General features: G+C 42.1%; 1 protein-coding gene across 1 annotated transcript in view; it reads right to left on the bottom strand.

Moving 5' to 3' along the window:
• LOC124545780 (cyclic nucleotide-gated cation channel alpha-3-like) overlaps positions 1 to 25977 on the bottom strand; it is a gene marked incomplete at its 3' end in the record, with an annotated part of 672390 nt that overhangs the window by 171681 nt on the left and 474732 nt on the right. The window contains exon 11 of the mRNA XM_047124727.1: positions 12896 to 13001. Within this exon, the coding sequence (XP_046980683.1) occupies positions 12896 to 13001 (106 nt within the window). The remainder of the gene's footprint in view (positions 1 to 12895; positions 13002 to 25977) is intronic.

Genomic DNA, 25977 nt, shown 5'->3' with positions numbered 1-25977 from the left:
AGTTTACCATGGTATTAAGACATGGGTGATACCAAAGAAGAGTGAAGGCAGAGTAGGCACATTCGATTCCTAGATGTGTAATTTGCGACGACCATCGTGATGAAGTCACGGACCAAAGCAGACTGATGCCACCAGCAGGTTCGACGATAAAAATATAACGCAAGTAAGTTGCTAGTAATTGTAAATCCTAGATATTTAGTCGAATTGGCAGCCCTTATATCTGTACTATTTATCGTATACCCAAAAAAGATTGAATAATCAACGAAAGAATAATGTTCTACGAGTCGGGGCGTGGCATGTCAGAAGCTTGGACGTGGTAGGGAAACTAGAAAATCTGAAAAGGGAAATGCAAAGGCTCAATCTAGATTTAGTAGGGGTCAGTGAAGTGAAGTGGAAGGAAGACAAGGATTTCTGGTCAGATGAGTATCGGGTAATATCAACAGCAGCAGAAAATGGTATAACAGGTGTAGGATTCGTTATGAATAGGAAGGTAGGGCAGAGGGTGTGTTACTGTGAACAGTTCAGTGACCGGGTTGTTCTAATCACAATCGACAGCAGACCAACATCGACAACGATAGTTCAGGTATACATGCCGATGCCGCAAGCTGAAGATGAACAGATAGAGAAAGTGTATGAGGATATTGAAAGGGTAATGGAGTATGTAAAGGGGGACGAAAATCTAATGGTCATGGGCGACTGGAATGCAGTTGTAGGGGAAGGAGTAGAAGAAAAGGTCACAGGAGAATATGGGCGTGGGACAAGGAATGAAAGAGGTGAACGACTAATTGAGTTCTGTAACAAGTTTCAGCTAGTAATAGCGATTACCCTGTTCAAGAATCACAAGAGGAGGAGGTATACTTTGAAAAGGCCGGGAGATACGGGGAGATTTCAATTACATTACATTATGGTCAGACAGAGACTCCGAAATCAGATACTGGATTGTAAGCCGTACCCAGGAGCAGATACAGACTCAGATCACAATATAGTAGTGATGAAGAGTAGGCTGAAGTTCAAGACATTAGTCAGGAAGAATCAATACGCAAAGAAGTGGGATACGGAAGTACTAAGGAATGACGAGATACATTTGAAGTTCTCTAACGCTATAGATACGGCAATAAGGAATAGCGCAGTAGGCAGTACAGGTGAAGAGGAATGGACATCTCTAAAAAGGGCCATCACAGAAGTTGGGAAAGAAAACATAGGTACAAAGAAGGTAGCTGCGAAGAAACCATGAGTAACAGAAGAAATACTTCAGTTGATTGATGAAAGGAGGAAGTACAAATATGTTCTGGGAAAATCAGGAATACAGAAATACAAGTCGCTGAGGAATGAAATAAATAGGAAGTGCAGGGAAGCTAAGACGAAATGGCTGTAGGAAAAATGTGAAGACATCGAAAAAGATATGATTGTCGGAAGGACAGACTCAGCATACAGGAAAGTCAAAACAACCTTTGGTGACATTAAAAGCAACGGTGGTAACATTAAGAGTGCAACGGGAATTCCACTGTTAAATGCAGAGGAGAGAGCAGATAGGTGGAAAAAATGGCTCTGAGCACTGTGGGACTTAACTTCTGTGGTCATCAGTCCCCTAGAGAGTGCAACGGGAATTCCACTGTTAAATGCAGAGGAGAGAGCAGATAAGTGGAAAAAATGGCTCTGAGCACTATGGGACTTAACTTCTGTGGTCATCAGTCCCCTAGAACTTAGAACTAATTAAACCTAACTAACATTAGGACATCACACACAACCATACCCGAGGCAGGATTCGAACCTGCGACCGTAGCAGTCGCGCGGTTCCGGACTGAGCGCCTTAACCGCGAGACCACCGCGGCCGGCAGATAGGTGGAAAGAATACATTGAAAGCCTCTATGAGGGTGAAGATTTGTCTGATGTGATAGAAGAAGAAACAGGAGTCGATTTAGAAGAGATAGGGGATCCAGTATTAGAATCGGAATTTGAAAGATCATTGGAGGACTTATGGTCAAATAAGGCAGAAGGGATAGATAACACTCCATCAGAATTTCTAAAATCATTGGGGGAAGTGGCAACAAAACGACTATTCACGTTGGTGTGTAGAATATATGAGTCTGGCGACATACCATCTGACTTTCGCAAAAGCATCATCCACACAATTCCGAAGACGGCAAGAGCTGACAAGAGCGAGAATTATCGCACAATCCACTTAACAGCTCATGCATCGAAGCTGTTTACAAAAATAATATACAGAAGAATGGAAAAGAAAATTGAGAATGCGCTAGGTGACGATCAGTTTGGCTTTAGGAAAAGTAAAGGGACGAGAGATGCAATTCTGACGTTACGGCTAATAATGGAAGCAAGGCTGAAGAAAAATCAAGACACTTTCATAGGAATTGTCGACCTGGAAAAAGCGTTCGACAATATAAAATGGTACAAGCTGTTCGAGATTCTGAAAAAAGTAGGGGTAAGCTATAGGGAGAGACGGGTCATATACAATATGTACAACAACCAAGAGGGAATAATAAGAGTGGACGATCAAGAACGAAGTGCTCGTATTAAGAAGGGTGTAAGACAAGGCTGTAGCCTTTCGCCCCTACTCTTCAACCTGTACATCGTGGAAGCAATGATGGAAATAAAAGAAGGGTTCAGGAGTGGAATTAAAATACAAGGTGAAAGGATGTCAATGATACGATTCGCTGATGAAATTGCTATCCTGAGTGAAAGTGAAGAAGAATTAAATGATCTGCTGAACGGAATGAACAGTCTAATGAGTAGACAGTATGATCTGAGAGTAAATCGGAGAAAGACGAAGGTAATGAGAAGTAGTAGAAATGAGAACAGCCAGAAACTTAACATCAGGATTGATGGTCACGAATTCAATTAAGTTAAGGAATTCTGCTACCTAGGCAGTAAAATAACTAATGACGGACGGAGCAAGGAGGACATCAAAAGCAGACTCGCTATGGCTAAAAAGGCATTTATGGCCAAGAGAAGTCTACTAATATCAAATACCGGCCTTAATTTGAGGAAGAAATTTCTGTGGATGTACGTCTGGAGTACAGCATTGTATGGTAGTGAAACATGGACTGTGGGAAAACCGAAACAAAAGAGAATCGAAGCATTTGAGGTGTTGTGCTACAGACGAATGTTGAAAATTAGGTGGACTGATAAGGTAAGGAATGAGGAGGTTCTACGCAGAATCGGAGAGGAAAGGAATATGTGGAAAACACTGATAAGGAGCAGGGACAGGATGATAGGACATCTGCTAAGACATGAGGGAATGACTTCCATGGTACTAGAGGGAGCCGTAGAGGGCAAAAACTTTAGAGGAAGACAGAGATTGGAATACGTCAAGCAAATAATTGAGGACGTAGGTTGCAAGTGCTACTCTGAGATGAAGAGGTTAGCACGGGAAAGGAATTCGTGGCGGGCCGCATCAAACCAGTCAGTAGACTGATGACCAAAAAAAAAAGTTATAATAGTATAACGTAACTATCACTTCAGGCAACACTTCCGCGCTACAGTTTCTTTGTGTTCCTTTTCCGGAAAACATTACTCCAGGAGCTGCGCAATGAGTAATACTCACTAGTCTGAGCACAACATCTCGATCATTATGGAGGGATGTTGAGTTCAATTTCTAGACAAACAAATGGGAAGCTCTCTAGATAACACGGAAAACAAACGTAGTCACTATGGTCCAGATGTCAGCTGATAGCGTGTGTAGTGTTACATTACTAATTACTTTATGCATAGTTTGTGAAATACGTGCATGTGTTAAAGGTGACTGATATGATAAATAAATGTGCACAGTAACATCAGCATTTTACATTATCAAATAATTTTTTTGTTGAACACTATCGTACATTAGGGGTAACCCCGAATTAGGTTGTGTTGTCTTAAGGGGAGACGGTGGCAGAAATAATGAAAAATTTACAAATTATTTTTGTTTGCTTATTTGAGAGTAAATATGATTGAGATTATTATCCGAATTTTTTTCCTTGAAATTCGAACTACAAATGGCATAAAAAAATTAAAACCCTAATGCGCCAAGCCCGCTTTTCAATGTACCAAATGGAGGAAAATTTTTATTGCAGAATTTGGCCTGTGAACCTACAAAATATAGCTTTAGAAGGCTGTGATTTTTTGTATACATTACAGCAGTGTTGTAAAGAAGGCTGTGGAGCCATTTTCTGGTTCAATCAGTGTGGTGTAGAAGGCTCTGGAGTGTTGTAAACAAGTTTTGCGCTGTTCTAGGGAATTCGAGTGATGCTTGATTTATTGTACCATTATTTGTGCAAGGTTGAATCTGTTGATCCCTTTTTACAATGCCTAGGCCTGGTAAAGTATTTAACAATATAGTAAGTCCAATATTTCCAATATAAAGCGAAAACTAACATTGAGGTTAGGGTCTGGCCTGCACATGCAAACATTAGCTTGTCTCCGAGTGCATCTAAAATAAAACTTGGGGCAGGGATTCTGTCAGAAGAAACAAATCATGACAGAAATACAGGTTTCAGAATTGCGGATCTGGAAATGGTGGCAGAAGCACTTAGAAAAGCATGCAAGTGCTCTGTTTGTGGAGGAAATGCGGATTTGGTTGATGATGGAAAGAGAGAAAGTTTGGTTTGCACATTGCACATTTTGTATCAAAACTGTGATGCTGACAGACCATTCAAGACATCAAAGTCCAGTAATAGAAACTATGAAGCCAATATGAGATTTGCTTATGGACTAAGATGTATAGGGATTGGAAGAGATGGCGGAAACCTTTTATGTGGTATTATGAACATGCTTGTTCCTCCCCTAAAATATTCTGCAATGAATACTGCTCTCCTCAATGCAGTTGCAGAAGTAAGTGGAGAGAGCATGAAAATGGCAGTCCTGGGGGCAATTCAAGAAAATTGTGAAGCAACTAATAGCAACGATATGGCAGTATCCTGTGACAGTTCCTGGATGAAGAGGGGGCACACTTCACTGCATGGAGTTTCAACACTCGTTAGTGTCGACACTGGAAAAGTATTAGACTTAGAGGTGATGTCTAAATGTTGTTCTGCATGTTCCTTGCACAAGAAATATATTGATGCTGGTAAAGAAACAGAATGGCAAGAAGACCATAAAGCTGTTTGTAGCAGAAATTATGCAGGCTCCAGTGGTAGGATGGAAGCTGTAGGTATGAAATTTATTTTCCATAGATCTTTGCAAAAGTATGGAGTAAGATACGTACAGTATTTAGGAGATGGAGACTCTAGTGCTTTCAAGAATGTAGTTGAAAGTCAGCCCTATGGAAAAGATTGCACTATTGAGAAACTGGAGTGCTTAGGCCATATTCAGAAGAGGATGGGTAGACGACTCCAAAGACTTGTTGCAGACAATAAAGGCGAGCTACTAGAGGATCGGAAGCCACTGGGAGGTAAAAACAGACTAAGAAAGAAGAGAATTGACAGCCTATAAGTCTATTATGGCGCTGCAATTAGAAGTAACCTCACAAGCTTGGACAGTATGAGGAAAGCAGTATGGACCATTTGGTTTCATTACTTGTCAACAGACACTACACCTCAACATGGCCCCTGTTCTAATGAATGGTGTAAATTTTTGAAAAGTAAGGACAGTGGGAAGGCTATACCCATAAAAATAACCTTCCATATGAGGTTTCAGTGGCCATTAAACCAACTTTTAGAGCACTGGCTTCACCAGAACTGCTAGAAAAATGTCTGCATGGGATAACACAGAACCCAAACGAAAGTTTCAATGCTCTTATTTGGAAAAGATGTCCAAAGACTGTGTGTTTCCAACTTGGTGGTGAATATTTCTGCTTTGGAAGCTGGAGCAGTGTTTAATGATGAGAATGTGGCAAGACTTCACATCCTCAGCAAGTTGGGCTTTACACCTGGAGTCTTCACTGAGCAGATACTGCAGATCATCGATAAGCAAAGAATCGTGAGGTGGAGACTTCAGTCCAGAACATACAAAGAATTGCTAGGCAAAGGAGCATAGAAGCTAAAAGAGCTGTAGAGGATGATGAGGAAGAAATGGAATATGGATATGGGCAGTTTTAGCTAAGGTATGATAGATTTTTTCTTTTTTTTTTTTTTTTTTTTTTTTTTTTTACATTTCATCCAAACATTAAAATGATTTTTCTGCAACTTAAGGTTTTCTGCTTTCAGGAACACATATATCAGAAACTACTGGAAGGATTGCAATGATATTTGGCACACCTATTCTTTTACTTTGAGCAATATCTAAGTGGAACAAAATTTTAATCGAGATATTATACACAGTTTTGCTGTTAATAATATATTGAAAAGTCTGCTTGTAAAAGATGTTCGAATCCAAAATATCACAGAAAGTAGTAGCATTAATTTACCAAAAATTACAGAACTTAATTGTACACCTATTAGCGTTGATTATTTTACCATTAAAAAAATGTGCCAAATTTGCCTCGAAATTATGAAAAAGTGTACCTTAAAATAATAATGCAATAAAAAATTCAAAATTATCTCACTGAATTAGATTGTTATCAAAAATTGTGAATTTTTTTAAAACATCATATTAGATCTCAAAACATAAGTGTGCAAAATTTCAATGAGATTGAAAAAAAATGGCAAAGATATGGATTTATAAAAATATCAGTGCGAGACTGCCACTGTCTCCCCTTAAACACACTGGCATTGTACTCCGGAGAATGGAGCCTCTCCGTCTAGACGCTCTGATTTAGGTTTTCCGTGCCTTCCCTAAATCACTTCAGGCAAATGCTGGAATGGTTATTATTATAAGACCACCGCCCATGTGTCCCATCTTCGTCAACCTAGACTTTAAAGTCTGTAAATACCTTTATATATGAATTATGTTTTTTCTTGTTCTTAAACTGTAATGCAATAACGTGTCCAGAATCCTTGTAAAACTCTTCCACGTATCAATAAAACTAGTACGAGAATATTTCCACAATTTATATTTATCGTGTTTGATAAGCTAATACACCACACGCCTTTCTGAAAGTTTCAGACTTGTTGATCACAGGAGAGAAGTTGCGTATGTTCTCGATCAAACGTCGCAGGTTCGTATCCTGCCTCGGGCATGGATGTGTTTGATGTCCTTAGGTTAGTTAGGTTTAATTAGTTCTAAGTTCTAGGCGACTGATGACCTCAGAAGTTAAGTCGCATAGTGCTCGGAGCCATTTGAACCATTTTTTCGATCAAACGTTTCACAGAAAGAGGTTGGAATTGACCAATTTTACCAGAGCAGAATTCTGTCTGCTATGGCATGTAATGTACTTATTTGTTTTTTTTAAAAGTTATTTGCTGTCGAGTACTACTTCTGAGTTGGGCCCCGATACTGTAGTAGGCGCTGATAATGCTCGCATGTACAACGATGATATACTCCATGGATGCCAGTTCAAAACGAGCTAGTGGAAAAAATTTTCACCTCCAGAATTTTGGTGACCAAGGAGAGGAGAAATAGGGGAATAAAGTTTCTGATCATCGCAACCAACGACCTAGGTTAATTTCAAAACCTTCACGCAGTATGTTATGAAACGAAGGAACGTGTCACTGTTGACGCTAATTCATTCACTGGATAGGGATTTAAGATAGGTGGCTCGATGTGTGTTATTCTATATGATTTAGCTGTATAGCACCATAGGGCTTCAATCTCTCCCTTCTTATTCAGCAACAGCGTTAACTTAGTTAGATTCGTGACTTCACTCGGTACCTAGTCTAATAAGTCACGCTTAAGACACAGGAAGGATTAAATCCTTTTTTAGAATGTCTGCTGCAAAATAGTTTGTGATCATCGTACGACAAGATCCCATTTAAAGCCATGCAATTATTTTAGTATACTGGGAATCCCCACAGAATGCATTAGCAGGAATTTTTATCTAATGTGAGAGCCTGCCAAATGAAATCCGAAGACCTGCCATAACGGCACAATGGAATTGTTCCATTCAAGAGTAATCACCATACGCGTTAAAACATTTATAGCACTGGGAGACGGGATACTCAACCCCTACTTCGTACAATACAGTCGGCCGCTGACGGCTCCACAACCGTTCAACTCTTGCACTCCCTCGTTTCAGCTGAAACCGACGTCTACGTATTTATTTCTTTACGTAGACAAAGATGTGAAAATCACATATTGAAAGATCCAGGTTGTACAGAGTTTCCCAATCAAATCACTGAAGCGTGGGTTTCGTCTGATTGGCAGTATGGGGGCGGGCGTTATCGTGCAACGGATGATTCTGTCACGGTCCGAGGACAAACGACAAAGACGTGGAAACGTCCCACATATCCCCCGGCAAAGAAATCCGAAGCTGTTCACGCAGCTTCCAGTAAGGCCATGATGTGCTTCTTCCTCGACTATAGGGGACCTATGCTCGTAGAGATCCTCGAGCGTGGAACCAAACCATTGCGCTGCACTTGGTTGGATGGCTGGTTGGTTGATTCGGAGGAGGGGACCAAACAGCGAGATCATTGGTCCCATCGGATTAGGGAAAGATGGGGAAGGAAGTCGCAGTGTCCTTTCAAAGGAATCATTCCGGCATTAGCCTGAAGCGATTTAGAGAAATCACGGAAAACCTAAATCAGGATGGCCGGAAGCGGGTTTGAGCCGTCGTCCCACCGAATGCGAGTCCAGTGTGCTAACGACTGCGCCACCTCGCTCGGTATGCTCAGCAATATGAGGACACTTTGCACAAACTGCGTCACCCCATTAAGTCAAAACGCCCAGCAATGCTGTCGGACTAAATCATCCACTTGCACGATAACGCCCGCCCGCAAACTATCACCCGGAAGCTTTAGCGATGTGGTTGCGGAACACTGCAACATCCTCCTTACGGCCTGGATTTTTCACCATGTGATTTTCATATCTCTGGCGTAGACATCGGTTTCGGTCGGACTAGGAAATGCAGCGACCGACCGCATTCTACGAAACAGTAGTTGATCGTCTCGTCTCTTAGTGGGACAAATGTCTTGTTAGGAATTGATCGTAGAATTGCATATCCAAATAGGAAATATCATTCTGGTTGAACGTGAACTGGTGTCACGAATGGATTGGCGGGTACAAAATTCTTTTGAACCATTCCATTGTCCTGTTGTGGCGGGTGTTAAGTTTTAATTTGACTGTCCCTCATAAAAACAAGGATGTTACGTTTTCTTAGCCATTTTATAGATTGTAATGTGGTACTTTCCTCCGCGCCAGATAGCGACAAAACACGCAATTACCAGTAGTGATTCTTGTGTCTAAACTCTATCAGTGCGTACTCCTCACATTTAACTCAAATCATAGGTGTCATGCGAGATGATAATGAATTTCATAAATCGTGTTAATCTAAACTAGTTTGGTGCAGCTCTCTGTGGTAGTCTGTTCTGTACAGGTCTCTTCATAACTTATAACTATTGTAACTTACATACAGTGGTTGGACAAAAATAAGGAAACACCACGAGAAATTAATGCCTGAACACAAATACAGATGGTAACCATGCCTGCAGGTTGCGCTGTTGCATTTGAACCACGAATGGCAGTGTGCAATGTGTCCAATACTTTGCAAGTGTTAGTCATGGTCGGAACGGTGTTCCGTATAGTAGTGGGCGTGTTTTGTCGGAGTTAACTGAATTCGTATGGGTAAAGTGTTGGGGCTTCTGTCACAACTCGAGCCCCAGCAATTGAAGGTACTGCCGTAACCGAGGTAGCTGAAATGTTGGCACCCTATCGAACGTTAATACAGCATTCAGGGAAATCGGAAAAGCATCATTCGCTAAGGCACAACGCGGAAGAACTGAATGAGAAGAGGTCAGCGAAGAGGGCTGTGGCGAAAAGTAAGAGGAAGACAGCTGCAAAAGTCACTACAGAACAGAATATCCACTCACGAACACTGTCAGCACAAAAACAACAACAAGGAAGCCGTAGCGGTCGCGCGGTTCCAGACTGTAGCGCCTAGAACCGCTCGGCCACCACGGCCGGCAATAGTGTGATCATTGGCTTTCGAGCCAAGGGTGGAAGTATTTCTGAAACGGCTAAGTTTGTAAACTTTTCCCGTGCCATCACGGTTAAAGCAAAATGGCGCTTTGGAAAACACGCGCCGAGGCAATTGTGGTGCACCACGGGCCATAATGACTTCTGCGGAGATGTGTACTGGCAAAGAGACATGTAACAGTTTAGAAACTGACCGCCAGTGTGAACCAAGGGACCTATGGGCCTGTGCAGCAGCCTGGTTCATGCACCTATGCTGACTGCTCTTCAACGTGACAAAGGCTGGAATTTGCATTCAGTACCATAATTGGACGTCGGCTGAGTGACGACTGGTGTTTTAATCACACGAATCGCGTTTTATACTCTACCGGCCGCTGGAGGGTACAACGTGAAACCTCTGAAACATTTGCCGGAAGGGTCCAGACCAGAGGAGAGCTTTATTACTTGGGGAACGTTATCGTGTCATTTCCTGTATGTTCTCGCCATTCTGGAAGGCATAACGGATCAGCACAAACGTACCTCTATCCTTCGCGGCCGAACTAATTCCTACATTCAACTGTTTGTTTTCCTCAGCACGATCGCATTTGCCAACAGGATAATGCAATGTGTCAAATTCCACTCACCAACTTTCGTCTCCTTATGCGAAAATACTTTTTTGACGTTGAAATACATCGGAAGGGGAATCAGAGCTCTTACGGAAAGGTATACGTGTTTGTTCTTTCCGCGCGCTGTACGAGATTTAAATAATAGTGAATTCTGAAGATGGTTCTATGAACCCTCTGCCACGCACTTAAATATGATTTGCAGAGTATCCATGTAGATGTAGATGCTTTAACTTATCAGTGTCTGTCAAAGATAAAACTAAACTTTGAGTATTTGAGGTACTCAGCATCAGGGATGGATGTTCAATACTTAGAGACACTATTTCCAGATGCGTCAACCGCTGCACAGGACTACCACATGTACGTGACGAATGTAGTCTTGTCACCTTCCCGGAACAAAAAAGGCAGTGTATGGTGTACTGTGAGTCAGATGGCAATCGACTTGAATGTCGAAACCTATTTCTGTCAGGGCTTTGGGGAGTCAAAAGGCACCACACGGCTACATTCACACTGGCACCAATAACATCGGCCGTCAGTTTGGTAGCGGTGTGTCCGATGAGCTACGTCAGTTTATGGCAGAGCCAATAACGTTAGAATCTATTCTATCTATATTGTTCGAAATGTACGTGGCGAGTTCTGTATACTCTTACCCCGGTTACTGTAATAACCAGACAAGTTTTAAATAACCAGACAAGTTTTACGACTATTTGAGATGAAGAGAGAAACATTGCGGTGATCCTTAGTGAGGTAGGAAAGCAAGATGGCGAACACTATGCACACCTTCAAATAAATTCAGAAAAATAAACAGACCCTAGTTAATTTCATTGACTGTCCTTCAGCATGTGTGGAAGAGAACACAAATTTCAAAATAAGTTACTCTGAACACCAAAAATACTGAAAAGTGAAAAACGTACATCACATTTGCAAACCACGACCAACACAGTAACCACCGTACTTGCATCGAAACATTAGTGAGCAGTAATAATAATTCGTACACAGCTAATGAGTAATTACCTTAACCCACTACTACCACAGTAGCATTAAGCATTAACAACTAACATATGCCACCTTTCTCACTGGAACACAGGATTTTCGAATTCATTATATAGGTCTAAAATTTCCGATTTTAGTTACGTTGTAGGTTACATACTGCAATAAATATAGGACACTCCGTCTTCAGGCCACATGTGGCCCATCGACCATCCGACCGCCGTGTTATCCTCAGCTGAGGATGCGGTTAGGAGGACGTGTGGCCACCATACCGCTCTCCCGGTCGTTATGATGGTTAAACTTCCTGGCAGATTAAAACTGTGCGCCGGACCGAGACTCGACTAGTCGGTCGAGTAGCGCGTCAATTGGCATCACCAGGCTGAGCACATCCCAAAAAATGTCAACAGCGCATGGCGGCCGTGATGGTCACCCATACAAGTGACGGCCACGCCCAACAGCACTTAACTTCGGTGATCTGACGGAAACCGGTCTATCCACTGCAGCAAGGCCGTTGCCAGCAGTAAATATAGACATGCAGCAAAAATGGCGCGACAGCCACAGAACATGGTTCAAATGGTTCAAATCGCTACTGAGCACTATGGGACTTAACATCTGAGGTTATCAGTCCCCTAGACCTTAGAACTACTTAAACCTAACTGACCTAAGGACATCACACACATCCATGCCCGAGGCAGGATTCGAACCTGCGACTGTAGTGGTCACGCGGTTCCAGACTGAAGCGCCTAGAACCGCACGGCCACACCGGCCGGCACAGAACATGTATAATATTAGGTAACGTCTGATTGATTACTATTAAATTTTTAAGTTGTTGGAAACTTGTGGATTACAATGAAGCAGAGATTTCAGACCATAGATTCAGAGACATATCCCTGTTATAATACCGCTCGTCCTGAGGATACAGCAATCGCCTTCTATCTTACACTAAACTTAAAAAAATTTAAACAGTCCAATATTTGCATATATGAACGTCGGTCGATTCAATTGAAGAAAACAAACTCATTTGAATTAAGCCGACTGTCGGTCGTATTGTGAACGGTCGGGCGTTGGGATCAGTTTCAGCGAGACTGCGCACATACTGGAGTACTAACTTCAAAAGTTTGGCTGTCTTCGGCGGATGTCGATCGTCGGCGGAACACCCTACTGCCGGCAACGCTGTGACCATAGCCCAAATCGTGTCCCAGCACATTCCCATATCTTCTGGCGACTCAGTATCATATTATGATATGATGTTGAAGCCGAAGGTAGTTATCACATAACGTGACGGTTGTCAGGCAACGCTGAGTAATAACTGTGTGTTAGTGGGTGGTTGCCTGTGGAGTTGGGGTTGGTGGACAGGTACGAACCTTCTTGAGGACGCTGAGGTTGACGTGCAGCGCCAGCTCGGTCTTCAGCTTGTCCGGCAGCAGACCCAGGGCCGTGTTGATGTCGCCGCCGCCCTGAATTCGCCCCCTGCAACCACACAACAAACATATCTGTCAGATACGCGTTTTCCTTTTGTAAGAGATGGTCCTGTGTCGCAGAAGGGCAGAAGAGAAAGGCAGAAAATACGCTCTAAGGAAAAAAATAACAAAATAGTGAGGCGCCACGATGGAACTATTCGAATTCGACAGAAATCAGTAGATATGACGCACACGTATAGACAAACAAATTATTGCAATTACAGAAAAAATTGATGATTTAGTCTAGATAAAGAGCTTCACAAACTGCGCAAGTCAATAACGCGTTGGTGCATCTCTGTGTCTTATGCAAGCAGTTGTTCGGCTTGGCAATGATTGACAGAGTTGCTGGACGTATAGCGCCAAATGCTGTCCAATTGAAGCGTTGTATCATCAAAATCCGGAGCTGGTTTTAGGGACTTGCCAGCTCCGGGTTTTGACGCTGTAACGCGGCAGTTAGACAGCGTTTGACACGATACTTTATAGAGGACAACCAACAAGAACCAGAAGTGGACCAACCACTTTGTGTTTTCCTGTTTTATAAATCATCTAATTTTTCTGAAATTATAATAATTTGCTTGCCTGTACATGTAACTCACATCTACCGATTTCCGTTCCGTTCGGATAATTCCTTCTTGGTGCGTCTTTTTTTTGTCTTGGAATGTATATCCTAAAAGCCACAATTTCCATGTTGACGTCTGAGACGAACTAACTGGATTGTTAACATTCACAACAAAGAGATTTAGAACTTTTACAACAGTGTAAGAAAACCATACCACGTAGAGTCCAAAGTCAAATAGCAGTTGCAAGAGTAGGGCCTTCAGCAACACAAAATGTCCCACTGCAAACTTTTAACGGATTTTCAAGCACGAGGAGAAAGTTCTCAGATCTGTGAGTATCTTGAAGATTTTTTAAGCAAGAACCCAGAATGTTTTCCCAGACGACGAGTGTTCGTCAGAAACAAAGGCATATTTAGGAGCGCACCAAGAAGTATGATAGGACCGCTCTTTTTCTGTGTACACATCAACGTTCTGGAGGACATGCTGAGCAGCAACCTTCGATTGTTTTCTGAGGATGCTGCAGGGTGTGAAAAAATGTCGTCTTTGAGTGGATAGGATTTGTATTTCGTGTGGTGAATGATATCTTGCTGTAGATTTGGAAAAAAACGTAAGATAATGCAGTTGAGTGGGAAAAACAATCCTTTAACGTTCAAGCACGGTAGCCGTATTAATGGTTTGCTGCTTGACACAGTAAGGTCGGTTACATATCTGTGCGTTAAGCTGCAAAGAGAATGAAAATGGAATGTGGACGTAGGGTCATTTATAAGGAAGGCGAATGTTCGATTCCGGATTAATCGGAGAATTCTAGGAAAGTGTAGCTCACCTATGAAGGAGACCACATAGCGAGGACTTGCGGTATCAGTTCTTGAGGACTGTTCTCGTGTTTGAGACCCTCACGAAGTCGGATTAAAGGGAGGCACTGAAGTAATTCAGAGGCGTGCTACTGGATATCTTGCCAGGAAGTTTGATCAATATGCGAGCGATACGGAAATGCTCCGTGACTTCAAACGGAATTCTCTGATGGGGAAGAAGACTTTTTTTTTTCGAGAAATAAAATTCACGAAGTTTAAAGAACCGTTGTTTGCGACAGACCGCATAAAGCTCTTACTGCGAGGAACATACATCTCGCGTAATGACCACGAGACGAGAGAAGTCACGGCTCGTACGGAGGCATATAGATAGCCATTTAGTTCATCGCCACGTTTCCGTGTGGAGCAAGGAAGGAAATCTCTTGCAATCGAACAAGGAACCCTCCGCTTTCCACCGTGTGATAGCGTACGGAATATGCGGAGTGATCAGAAAGTCTGGAAAGCTTGAGTGCTGAGGCGTTGGTTGCGTTGAGAAATAACTGTTAAGAAAAAAATTCGATACGTTACACCTCTTCTGAGTTAATTAGCAGTGATGATAGCCAGTCATGCCGTTGCTCGAGCAAATTCGATCGGTCCCCCAGAGATGGTTTCTCAAAAAATATACTTCGTTTGGTTTCCTAAACCCGAACAAGAGAGCTATACAAAATTGGGGCATGGGACGGTAGTGAGTATCGAACCCGAATCAAAGACTAGCAGTCTCGTGTGCTAGAATCCACGGTATAACAACTGGCACTAATTGTCGTACGTGGCAGGCTGCTTGAATTTGGGAGCTCAATGGCCTGATTGGCTACCTTCACTGCTAATTAGCTCGCAAACTGCGCAACTTATCGAATTTCTTTCTTTACAATTATTTATCAGCGCAACGTAACCTGCAACACTCTTAAAAGTTCTCCAGATTGTTTCTGACCGTCCTGTAGATGTGGATGCGAACGTATTTACTGATCGTACATGAAAACACATACAGAGCTAAACGGTCTGACCCAGAAGACATACATACATAGAATGTTACAATAAATTACCATATCCCATTTTTTCTTCTGGAAATCATGAATATCAAACGCTACATCAGTTACATGTTAAGAATCGAACCGGTGACTCAGTCGTCACAGCCAGTAATTACAGCCCCTGCAACACGTGGACGGAGTGCGGCAAGTGGCATTGCTTTCTCTCCTTGCAAAATCTCGACAGCTGCTTAGGTGCATATGTTTGCGGTTTCTGGTATCTGACCAGGGGCCCTATTCTGTATCGTTCATACCGATCGGTGTAGTAGGTTTGTCTCGGTAGTTACGTCATTTTCGGTTCTTTACCGAAATATCCTATTCAGTAAGCTTCTGAGACCTGTTACCGAACGGTCCACCCACCGATTTTACGACAATTGTACCGAGAGGTTTTTGGATTTCGGTGTGGCCCTGTCGATCGGTGAGCTGTGGTTTATGTACACCTATAATTTGTTATTTCAAACATATTTAGCGGTTTTAGCTTTAGATTTAGTGATTGTGTAACTAAAGAATCACCAGAGGACGCATCCGGTTGGAAACTGAGTTCATAATAGACTCTTTTCCTTTGTTAGAAGTTTGGTTAGGTTAAGTTACTAGTGTGAATGATTACACCTAAAAAAACCGTTTTCGGTCAATATTCTCTCAAAATATATATTATTTTTGTGCAAATAAGAGTTTAAAGATCATTAAATATCAAGACATCAGCTGTGCTTACGTATATTATTTGAGTGTGAACTGACGTTACTAGTGACTTTGTGTACTTTTTCCAACAAATGGTTTGGTTAGTAATTGTCGAAACACGTTTATAACTTTCAAGTAAAAAAGTAAAGCAATCATGTGAAGCCTGATACTGAAAACCTTCCAAACTATCACGCATTTGTGACTTATGCAGCACCGTTTGGCAACGAAGCCAGCTTACGTTCCTCTACGCTATAGTACAAGAATTGAGCGGTATGTTTCTGTTGTTTGGCGTGGCCAATAAAAAAAGAAAAAAAAGTGGTTAGCGCGCGGGAATGCGAAATGTAAGGACGCGGGTTCGCGCATAAGTGGATAACAAATTGTTTTTCCTCTTCATATATGCAACACGTTCTGAGACATTGTTATTCGTGTAAGTTAAGATTTTTCTGCAATATTCGTTATTACATGTAAGAGCACACTTCCTCAGTAATAATTTCGTGATTTCTGTGTGTTTGAAACACGAAATATGAAATTGCTGTGAGTGAAACAACAGACCTTTATATATTTCCTTGTCAGGTATAATTCACCATTTTTTCCCAATATGTAGCGATTACCGAGTATGCGGTTAGACAGGAAAAGCACAACATAAATTACTGGGAATGTAACCAGCTTGTCACAAGTATTTATCTGCGATAGAATCAAAAATGGCTCTGAGCACTATGGGACTTAACATCTATGGTCATCAGTCCCCTAGAACTTAGAACTACTAAAACCTAACGATATCACACAATACCCAGTCATCACGAGGCAGAAAAAATCCCTGACCCCGCCGGGAATCGAACCCGGAACTCGGGCGCGGGAAGCGAGAACGCTACCGCACGACCACGAGCTGCGGACTGCGATAGAATCCTCAACAACAGTAGAGACAGATGAAAGATCTCCGTCATAATATTTTTAGACTGTAGCACCGTATACGAAATATTTTCACTCATGAGATGCATGTTATAAACTTCGACGAACTGCAGGAGCTCTCAAAAATGACTTTTTTCAATTTTGTTTTTAAGACCCAAATCGCTGACGTATCATATAGGGAAGTAAGCTACTTAATTATTTGGATCTTTTGGGAGCGAGTTATAACCACATTCTGTTTATCTTCTTATTCTTTGAAACTCTCAGAATCAATTTTTCGGGTGTTTTTATAGTTGTATTAGTACAATGTGGTACTACACACTATTCCTAACTCATTTTCAGAAACGTGAAGTACAAAACACGATGTCAGTGAATGAGAATAAGATGACATAATGAGGCATTTACGACAGTCTGCAGAATGCAGTCGTTATTATGCATGCCTGGGAACATGCGGTCAGGGAAACTTTAAAATTTCTGTGCATTTCAGCTGAGAATCAAGGAAATGGATATACTGCGCCTGATACAGTTAAGGAGGAGGCAAGAGTGATGAAGGCGAGCACGGCAGCTCGATGGAATGCTGCGTCATGCGCTATGGCAACGTAAATGCAGTTTTGGGTACTTCGAAGGATAGCGCGCCTTTGTCGTCTGCTAGCCGCTTTGTGTTCGTGGCGCTGTGCGCGCTGCAGTGTGCATGCGCACGTCTAAGGCCGCTTGCTTTTGATTGGCTTGCGCGACGCGAAACGACAACAGCGCTTCGGATCTCTAGACCCGAACGGTATCGCTTCCGAAATGCAAACTGAATACCGCAGGAGCTCTAATTCGAGTACGAGACCGTTCGGTGCTTTTGAGTACCGAAACGATCGGCACAATGGCAGAAAGATACAGAATAGGCACCCAGGAGGCTGACTGACTTGTCAGCACCTTGCAGCGTCCACCTTGCAAACACGGCTTACTCGCTGTCATGTCCTTTGACTTGAGAAATAAATCAGTATTTCAACTATATTGTTCAGAGTCCTTTTGGATGCAAGTAACTCAGCCTCATACGTCCCTGTATCTGATATTCAGGTTTTCTTTTGAAGAACAACAGAACACATTTTAAACTACAACAATTTAAAAACTGCTTACCGTATCACAGCCGCCTTACACGTATGAAAACAGTCCGTCGACCTACTCATGTTGGCCTGCAGAGGGGAATACTTCCTGAAGAAATTGTATAGTGCTTGACTGTTATCTGACGACTATTAATTACTGATCTCGCCCCACCACAGCGTCTGATACGTCTCGCAGCACGCTATATTACGCAAGTGCTCGAATGCCCATACAATTTGCTTCCACACAGCAATAATGTTACTTGGTCTTCCCAAACTTTCTTGAGAATCTTAACAAATATCGATGACTTTACCATCGATGTCCGTCCCAATAGCTGAGTGGTCATCATGGCGGTCTGTCATGCCAAGGGCCCCGGGTTTGATTCCCCCTGGGTCGGAGATTTTCTCCGCTCAGGGACTGGGTGTTACGTTGTCCTCATTATCATTTCATCATCATCAGTGGAAGGCAACGGGAACTCACCACTGGAATCACTTCCCTAGACGCCTATGCGGTGGACCTCTCTGACGAGGCTTCCCCCATGACAAGACCCACCATATGGCAGAACACAAAGTTTAGTTATCACTTATAGTGTCAAAGAACGCTCTACAGGGGATGCACTAATGGTAACACTATATGGTTGAAGATTGGCACTACGATGTAGGAGGAAGCTCTTTGCTTAGCCGGAGTGCGGGCGAAGTGTTGTCTCTGTCGGACAGAGGTTGTATGGCCAGTGGGAAAGGCAGTGGCTTCTGGACGGTCAGTCGGGCCAAGTGCTGGCTGGCGATGGTTGTGAAGTGGGACGTTGTACCCGTACAATGACCAGTAGAGTGAAAATTTTCGTGCTCGTCCCGTGCAGTGTCTGTTTGCGGTCTGTGAAAGTTACTGCCGGCCACACCAAAATCCGCACAGCTCTGTGGGGAATCCAGGGCACTAATTGCCTTCCAAGAATCCTCGTAACAGTCTACAGCACTGTTTAAGTGAATTCACACACGCGCTGATATTGTGGTAAGGCTGCACGTCTACCAAACTTGGCAACAGGAGAGGGAAGCTGCAGTGGGCCGGTTAAAATGCCTAGTTTCTTTAAATAATTATCGTCAATGTGTTAATGAAATGCAGAGTTTTGAAATAGGAGTTTGCTGTGTGCTGACAAAGCAATATCAGGATAAACTATATACCGAGATATTGCTCGAATTAAAAAAGGCTTTGACTGTCGGTTTTTCTGATCCAGCTAGAGGTGGATCCTGGATAAAGAGTAATTGTCAAATTCTTTACGGTTTTATCTTAAAACAAATGACAAAATTTCATATTGGAACATTTAAGTTTTAAAATATGTAAATATCTTCCTAATCCTAAGTGTTCTTATTTTTGTAGGAGTTGAATTGTTTTTAATTATAAAGGCGTATAAGGTTTTATCGGTTGAGATTTTGTTTGAGAAATTAAATTTAATTCCAAAAATAATTTATTCAGGCTTTAGTTATACCTTTTGTGTTCCTCCAATCAAACCACACCATCAAGGTCGTCCAGTAGAGGCAAAAGGACACAGAATTATTGTGATTGTTAAGACAGCTATGCTAAAACTGCCCCACCTCATATTCAAGATACGTAAGAGAGGCGGATACCCTAAGTCTACAAGAAGAAGGCAGTTATTCCAATTCCAAAGAAGGTGAGTGATGTCACTTGTATTACTGATCACTCAGGTTAATAGGTCATGGTTATAGAAGAGTGATACGGATTACTTACAGCAGAATGTGGAAACTAATAATAGCCGACCTCTCGGACGATCAGTTTGGATTCAGAGGAAGTGTGAGAATACGCTAGGTCTTACTACCCTTACTGCTTTCTCAGAACATATACTGGTGCCCAAAATCCTAAACTGAAGGACAAACGGAAACGTAGCATCGTCGTGCTTATTTTGCCACAAAACAGTATTATCAGGCGGTAGCGAAGTAGAAACAATGTAAAGAATACAGAACGTAAACAAATCCAACGTATATAGCGGTAGACGTTCCTCGTTTTTCCCGTATTAGCCGTGCGGGATAGCCGTGCAGTCTTTGGCGCTTTGCCACGATTCGCGCGGCTCCCTCCCGTCGGAGGTTTGAATCCTCCCTTGGGCATGGGTGTGTGTGTTGTCCATAGCGTAAGTTAGTTAAAGTTAGATTAAGTAGTTTGTAAGCCTAGGGACCGATGACATCAGCAGTTTGGTCCCATAGGAACTTACCACAAATTTCCAGTTCTCCCAAATTAAAAGATTTAGTCGCGCATTTCGAGAACTGATTAATGCGCTGAGTATGGTGTGTGGCTACTTTCTGGCCTCAGTACAGGCCTAACAACGATGGGGCATGCTGTAAATGATGTCATCAATGTCATGTTGAGGCAGTAACGCCCGATCTTCTTACAGAGCTGCTCGAAAGCCTTGGAGAGTGGTTGGTGGACGAGAACGTGATGCAACCCGTGTCCCTAGCGCATCGTAAACTTGCTCTATGGGATTCAGATCAGGGGGAGCGAGCAGGCCACGCCATGCGTGCAAATTCTTCCGTTTCCAAGAAAATATCAATCACCCGTACTCCATGAGATCGAACAATACCTTCCAGCAATACGTAGCCTGGGTCACAGCACCTTGCAACAGCTGCACATGGAATTCCAAAGTCTCCTCACGCTACCTGACAGCAATTCTTTGCCGATTAAACCGTACAAGTTCATGAAGAGGTGTTCGAGTGGTCATCATAGTTCCTACTCACACCAATAGGGACCCCCTCAATATCGGTCTCATATCATAATGTTTGGGTCCCGAAATCGCATACCACGTTCTCTCCAGATACGAATCCGTCGAGAATCACTTTCCAAAACAAATCGGGACTCATCTGTGAAAAGAACATTGGCCCACTATTCGACCGTCTTAATGGTTCCACTCTAGACGTTCCCTTCTTTGAAGGAGCGTCAGAGGTACACACACAACAGGTCTGCGACAGTAAAGGCCCCTATCCTAAGCCTTCTGTACACCGTTTGCCTCGATACAACATGTGTGGATGCTGCAAAGTTACCGTGCAGTACTAAGGCGGTACCGCCGTCCCCTTGCAGCTAAATAACGGTTCTCTCTTTTTGATGTTACACGTGGTCAGCTCCGCCCTGGTCTTAGGGATACAGTTTCGATCTCTATAAACTGTCGCCACATCCTAAAAACAACAGAACGGTTCACATTAAGCCATCGGGTCACATCAGTTTACGGCTGTCCTGCTTCCATTCTTCCCATGGCCCTCCAAGCCTGGTAGGCGTCTTCACTGTATCACAACGCACCGTCTGTGACTGTGTACGCTGCGATTGCAGGTGTGGGCTACCCGGAAAACACTACCTCGTTTGATAGGTGCCCTGACGTCATCGTTGGGATGGTTGTTCGTTGACCAGAATGCCATCTTCGGTGCAGAACACGATCGTAAGGACATCTGTTGACAGTCTGTATGATTATATCGTGAATTAGTCACAGGACGGGGAGATAGTGGTTTGTTGCTTTAATTTCGGACAAAAAAAAAAAAATGGTTCAAATGGCTCTGAGCACTATGGGACTTAACATCTGTGGTCATCAGTCCCCTAGAACTTAGAACTACTTAAACCTAACTAACCTAAGGACAGCACACAACACCCAGTCATCATGAGGCAGAGAAAATCCCTGACCCCGCCGGGAATCGAACCCGGGATCCCGGGCGTGGGAAGCGAGAACGCTACCGCACGACCACGAGCTGCGGACAATTTTGGACACCAGTGTAGGTTAAAGAAAGGTACTCCTACGTTAACTGGGATACTTGTACAGCTTGTACAGAAAATGGGACAAGCGTGAAGAGCCGCATGAAACTAGTCTTCGAACTGGAGACTGCAATAAGAACAGTGTCAGTTATTTGTATTGAAGATAATCGGCAGTGGGGGGTCACACATTTTCCGTCATGGAAAAAGATCTTGTCTTTTGCCTTTCTCGACAGCGGGTGACCGTAGCAAGCAATTGTTGCTAAAACGATAGTTCCCCAGGGGAAAATTATTTTAGAACCGAACCCTCGAGTGTTCATATTATTGGGGAATTTGAAAACAAGTCTGGGTAAACTGACGGTATAAACCTTAGGGGATTCGGCGAGAAGAAACATAAAGTTTATTTAATAAAGCTCATTTTTGGTAGGAAAAATAAGGATTCCTGCCAATGACAGCAGAACAGACTTTGGAACAGCTCTTTTCATTTGCGGCAGGCCGATCATAGATTGTTCGGCTAATTTTCCTGATTAGCTTATTATGCCGAGTATAAATCTTGTGCTGTTGAGTTTCTCAGTGAATTCATGTTGCGTGTTGAGGTCTGGTTGAACACTGAAGAAAGTTCACATCGGTACTACCCACCGCTCACTCCCACAATGGAAGAATAAGTGTTTCAGTCCTGCAGTAGAGTTTAAGGAGGAAGAATTTTGGTAGTGGTGCAAAATAGTGTTCATCATTCGCAAAAAACTGGAAGACACCTGTGTGAAACAAACCGATTGAGCTATACTGCAGGAAATTGTATTGTTGCATTCCATGCGATTTGCGCCATCGGTTGTGGGCGCAGTAGTAAATCTCTAATAAATGGGAAACAAGGAAGGTCCGGAATTGAACGTCCCGTCCACAATAGAGTCATTACAGACAGAGCAGTGACTAGAACGAGAGGATGTTGGAAGTCGGCAGCGCCCTTTCAAAGGAATCGTCCGGAGATTCGCTTTAAGCTATCTAGGTGAACTACAGGAAACCTCAGTTGGATGGGTGTACCGGGATTTGAACCGCAGTCCCGCACAGTGGGAGTCCATTGTTTGAGCATTGCGACACCTCCATTGATAGCTGAATTCTTAAGAGATGAAAACAGACGTAAGTTTAATATGTCCTGGAAGATTCAGGCGAAGTAGAAATACGAATAAGGTTTCTACAAAATTATCAATTGATTTTTCTCACACTTGAATAATTTCGCTAGGTCTCAATCTGGTGTCTTATTCTGGACAATACATTAACATTTAAGATTCATTTCTTAACATAGCAATGATATTCAAAGCAAAATATACATTACTGTTTTGTGCAGCGATTTATCATTTAAAATTTTATTTTATACTCCAATTTCTTGACATGACATACAGTGTCCATTGAGCGCGCTATCGCAAAGGGGAGTGAACGTACACATGATATAAGGAGGTCATATCCTGATCTCTCAGATGTCACCTAATACTTTTATTTACACATATTTTTATTAAATTTTAATATGTGGCTTACTATGTGAAGTTTCCCGTCGACTAAGTGCCGCTTTAATTTAATTTTCCGGTTATGAAAGTACTGTGAGAAAAGGAAATGCGCAGAAAGGTGTGGTACTCGTCAGAGTATTTCGTGAGTAACGTCCTTTTAGCTATTGTGAACTATGTGTGTTCACGTGAAAGGGAAGCGATATGCAGCTGGCCAAATCCCACAGAGGCCCGTGGTAGTCCGAGGGTCGCGATCACAAGCAGTCGGAAGCTAGCGGCGGGCACAGAGCGACCGAGAAGCATCATAAATGACGTGTGGTCACAGTCGGAAGTGCGTGCTCAGAATTGACAAAATTTAACAATTGTGAAAATCTTGTCGAAGACGTAAGAAAAACACAAGTACCACGAGTGACTAACAGACAGAGTATTTTGTCTATTTCGGTGATCGCTGGAGAAGCCAAGGTGATTGCTAGAGACTATATAGTCGATACCAGTTCTGAGCATTAATAAATCTAAGTCATTAAAAATAACTAGTAAATCAAAAAACGAATAGAATGGTGTTTCCCCTATTTAACATGAGTACCTTTTCACGAATACGGTGTAAAAGTTTCACAGTGGCGTCATTATCATTCGAGCAAACATACTCTACCAGGATTCGTTACCATAATACAGGCAAACGGAGCCCATTATTGGCAAGCTACAGAATCCATCGTTTCGGGTGCATCAGTATTTGCTAAAGTTATTGGAAAGGCTGTATATGTAAGGATAATTGACTATTTTACGTCACATAATTTGCTGTCAGGTGTACAGTTCGGCCTTAGAAGTTGTTTAACAACTGAAAATACTATATTGTCTTTTCTATGTGAGGTACTGCATGGATTAAACAAAAGGCTTCGAACACTAGCCACATTTTTTCATCTAACTAAGGCGTTTTATTGTGTTTATCACGAAATATTGCTCCAGAAGTTAGACTACTACGGGATACGGGGAGTAGATCATATTTGATTCACCTCTTACTTTAACAACAGACAGCAAAAGGTCATTATTCACAGTGTTCAGAACGGCTGTGATGTGGGGTGTGAGTGGGGTACGGTCACATGGGGCGTTCCCAAGGGATCAGTGTTGGAGCCACTCCTGTTCCTTATTTATATATAAATGATATGGCCTCTTGTATTACGGATAATTCTAACATATTTCTGTTTGCTGATGACAGTAGCTTGGTAGTAAGCGATGTTGCGTGCAACATTGACTCTGTTTCAAATAGTGCAGTTCGTGATATAAGTTCATGGCTTGCAGAAAATAAACTAACGCTAAATCACAGTAAGACTCAGTTTTTACAGTCTCTGACACACGATTCAACAAAACCAGACGTTGTAATTTCGCAGAATCGGCATATGATTGGTGAAACTGAAAAGTTCAAATTTCTACGTGTTCAGGTACATAACTGTCATGGAAAGCCCACGTTCAGGATCTTGTTCAAAGACTTTATGATGCCATTTTTACTATTCGAACGGTATCTGAAGTAATTGATCGTTCGAATGAAAATTAGTCTACTTTGCTTACTTTCATTCGCTTATGTCGTGTGGCATTGAATTTTGGGATAACTCTTCCCATTCCAAAAGATTATTTTTGTCTCAGAAACGTGCAGTTCGGGCAATAAGTGGTATAAGGTTCGCAAACCTCTTGTCGATCCCTGTTCACTAGTGTGGATATTTTGACATTGCCCTCTATATATATATATTCTTTATGTCGTTTCTTGTTAACAATATCAGCTGATTCCAAAGAATTCACAGCTTTCGCTCAATTAACACTCGCACTTCCTTAACCATTGTGCAGAAAGGTGTGCAGTATACTGCTGTATCCATTTTCAATACGCTATCACAATAGCTCAAAAACCTTAGCAATAATCCACGGGCTTTCAAATCGAAACTGAAGAGTTTCCTTGTGGGTGACTCCTTCTAATCTGTTGAGGAGTTCCTTGAAAAATTAAGCTGATTCTTATGTTATATTGTTGATTGCGTTTACTTAAACTTAAGGCTTGACTTTTTATGGGTTCATAAACATTTTATTTTATCTGTTATTACTTTTATGTTGTAATTTCATGTACTGACACGTTTCACGACTTTGGAAATTTGCCCCTCAACTTGGTCCTACGGAACTAGACGTGTAAATATATAAGGAAAAAAGCAAAACAAGACACACACTTAATATCAATACAACGAGATTCAAAGTTCGTAAGTGGACCCTGAATTGCATAGTATGTTTTATGAAAGTTACACAGTCAGACTACTACAAAATAATGTTGTCGTGCGATACAGGATTAAATGACAATTACATGGGTATAAAAAGAATAATATACCACAGTTTTACATTACAGACTAAATCTTGAACAGTACTGCAGTTATAGTTTGGCACCAGAAATAAATCAACTAGCTAATAAAAACAGTAGCACTATAATATCCTAAATAAAACTGTCTGACGGATTAAAACTGTGAGCCTCGCCGGGAAATACTTTCGTACTGAATTCCTTTTAATTCGCATAAGATCATATAGAACCTATACTTCTTACAATTCAAATAAAACTGACGATACAGTTTATGGTTTCTAGTGGACTCAACCTCAAAGAAAATCAGTATTTGAGTTCATTACCTATTC

This window comes from Schistocerca americana, chromosome 8, assembly GCF_021461395.2.
Source record: "Schistocerca americana isolate TAMUIC-IGC-003095 chromosome 8, iqSchAmer2.1, whole genome shotgun sequence".
In the NCBI taxonomy this organism is placed as follows: Eukaryota; Metazoa; Arthropoda; class Insecta; order Orthoptera; family Acrididae; genus Schistocerca; species Schistocerca americana.
Note: the sequence above shows the minus strand (reverse complement) of the source record. Positions and strands in the feature narration are given on the sequence as shown.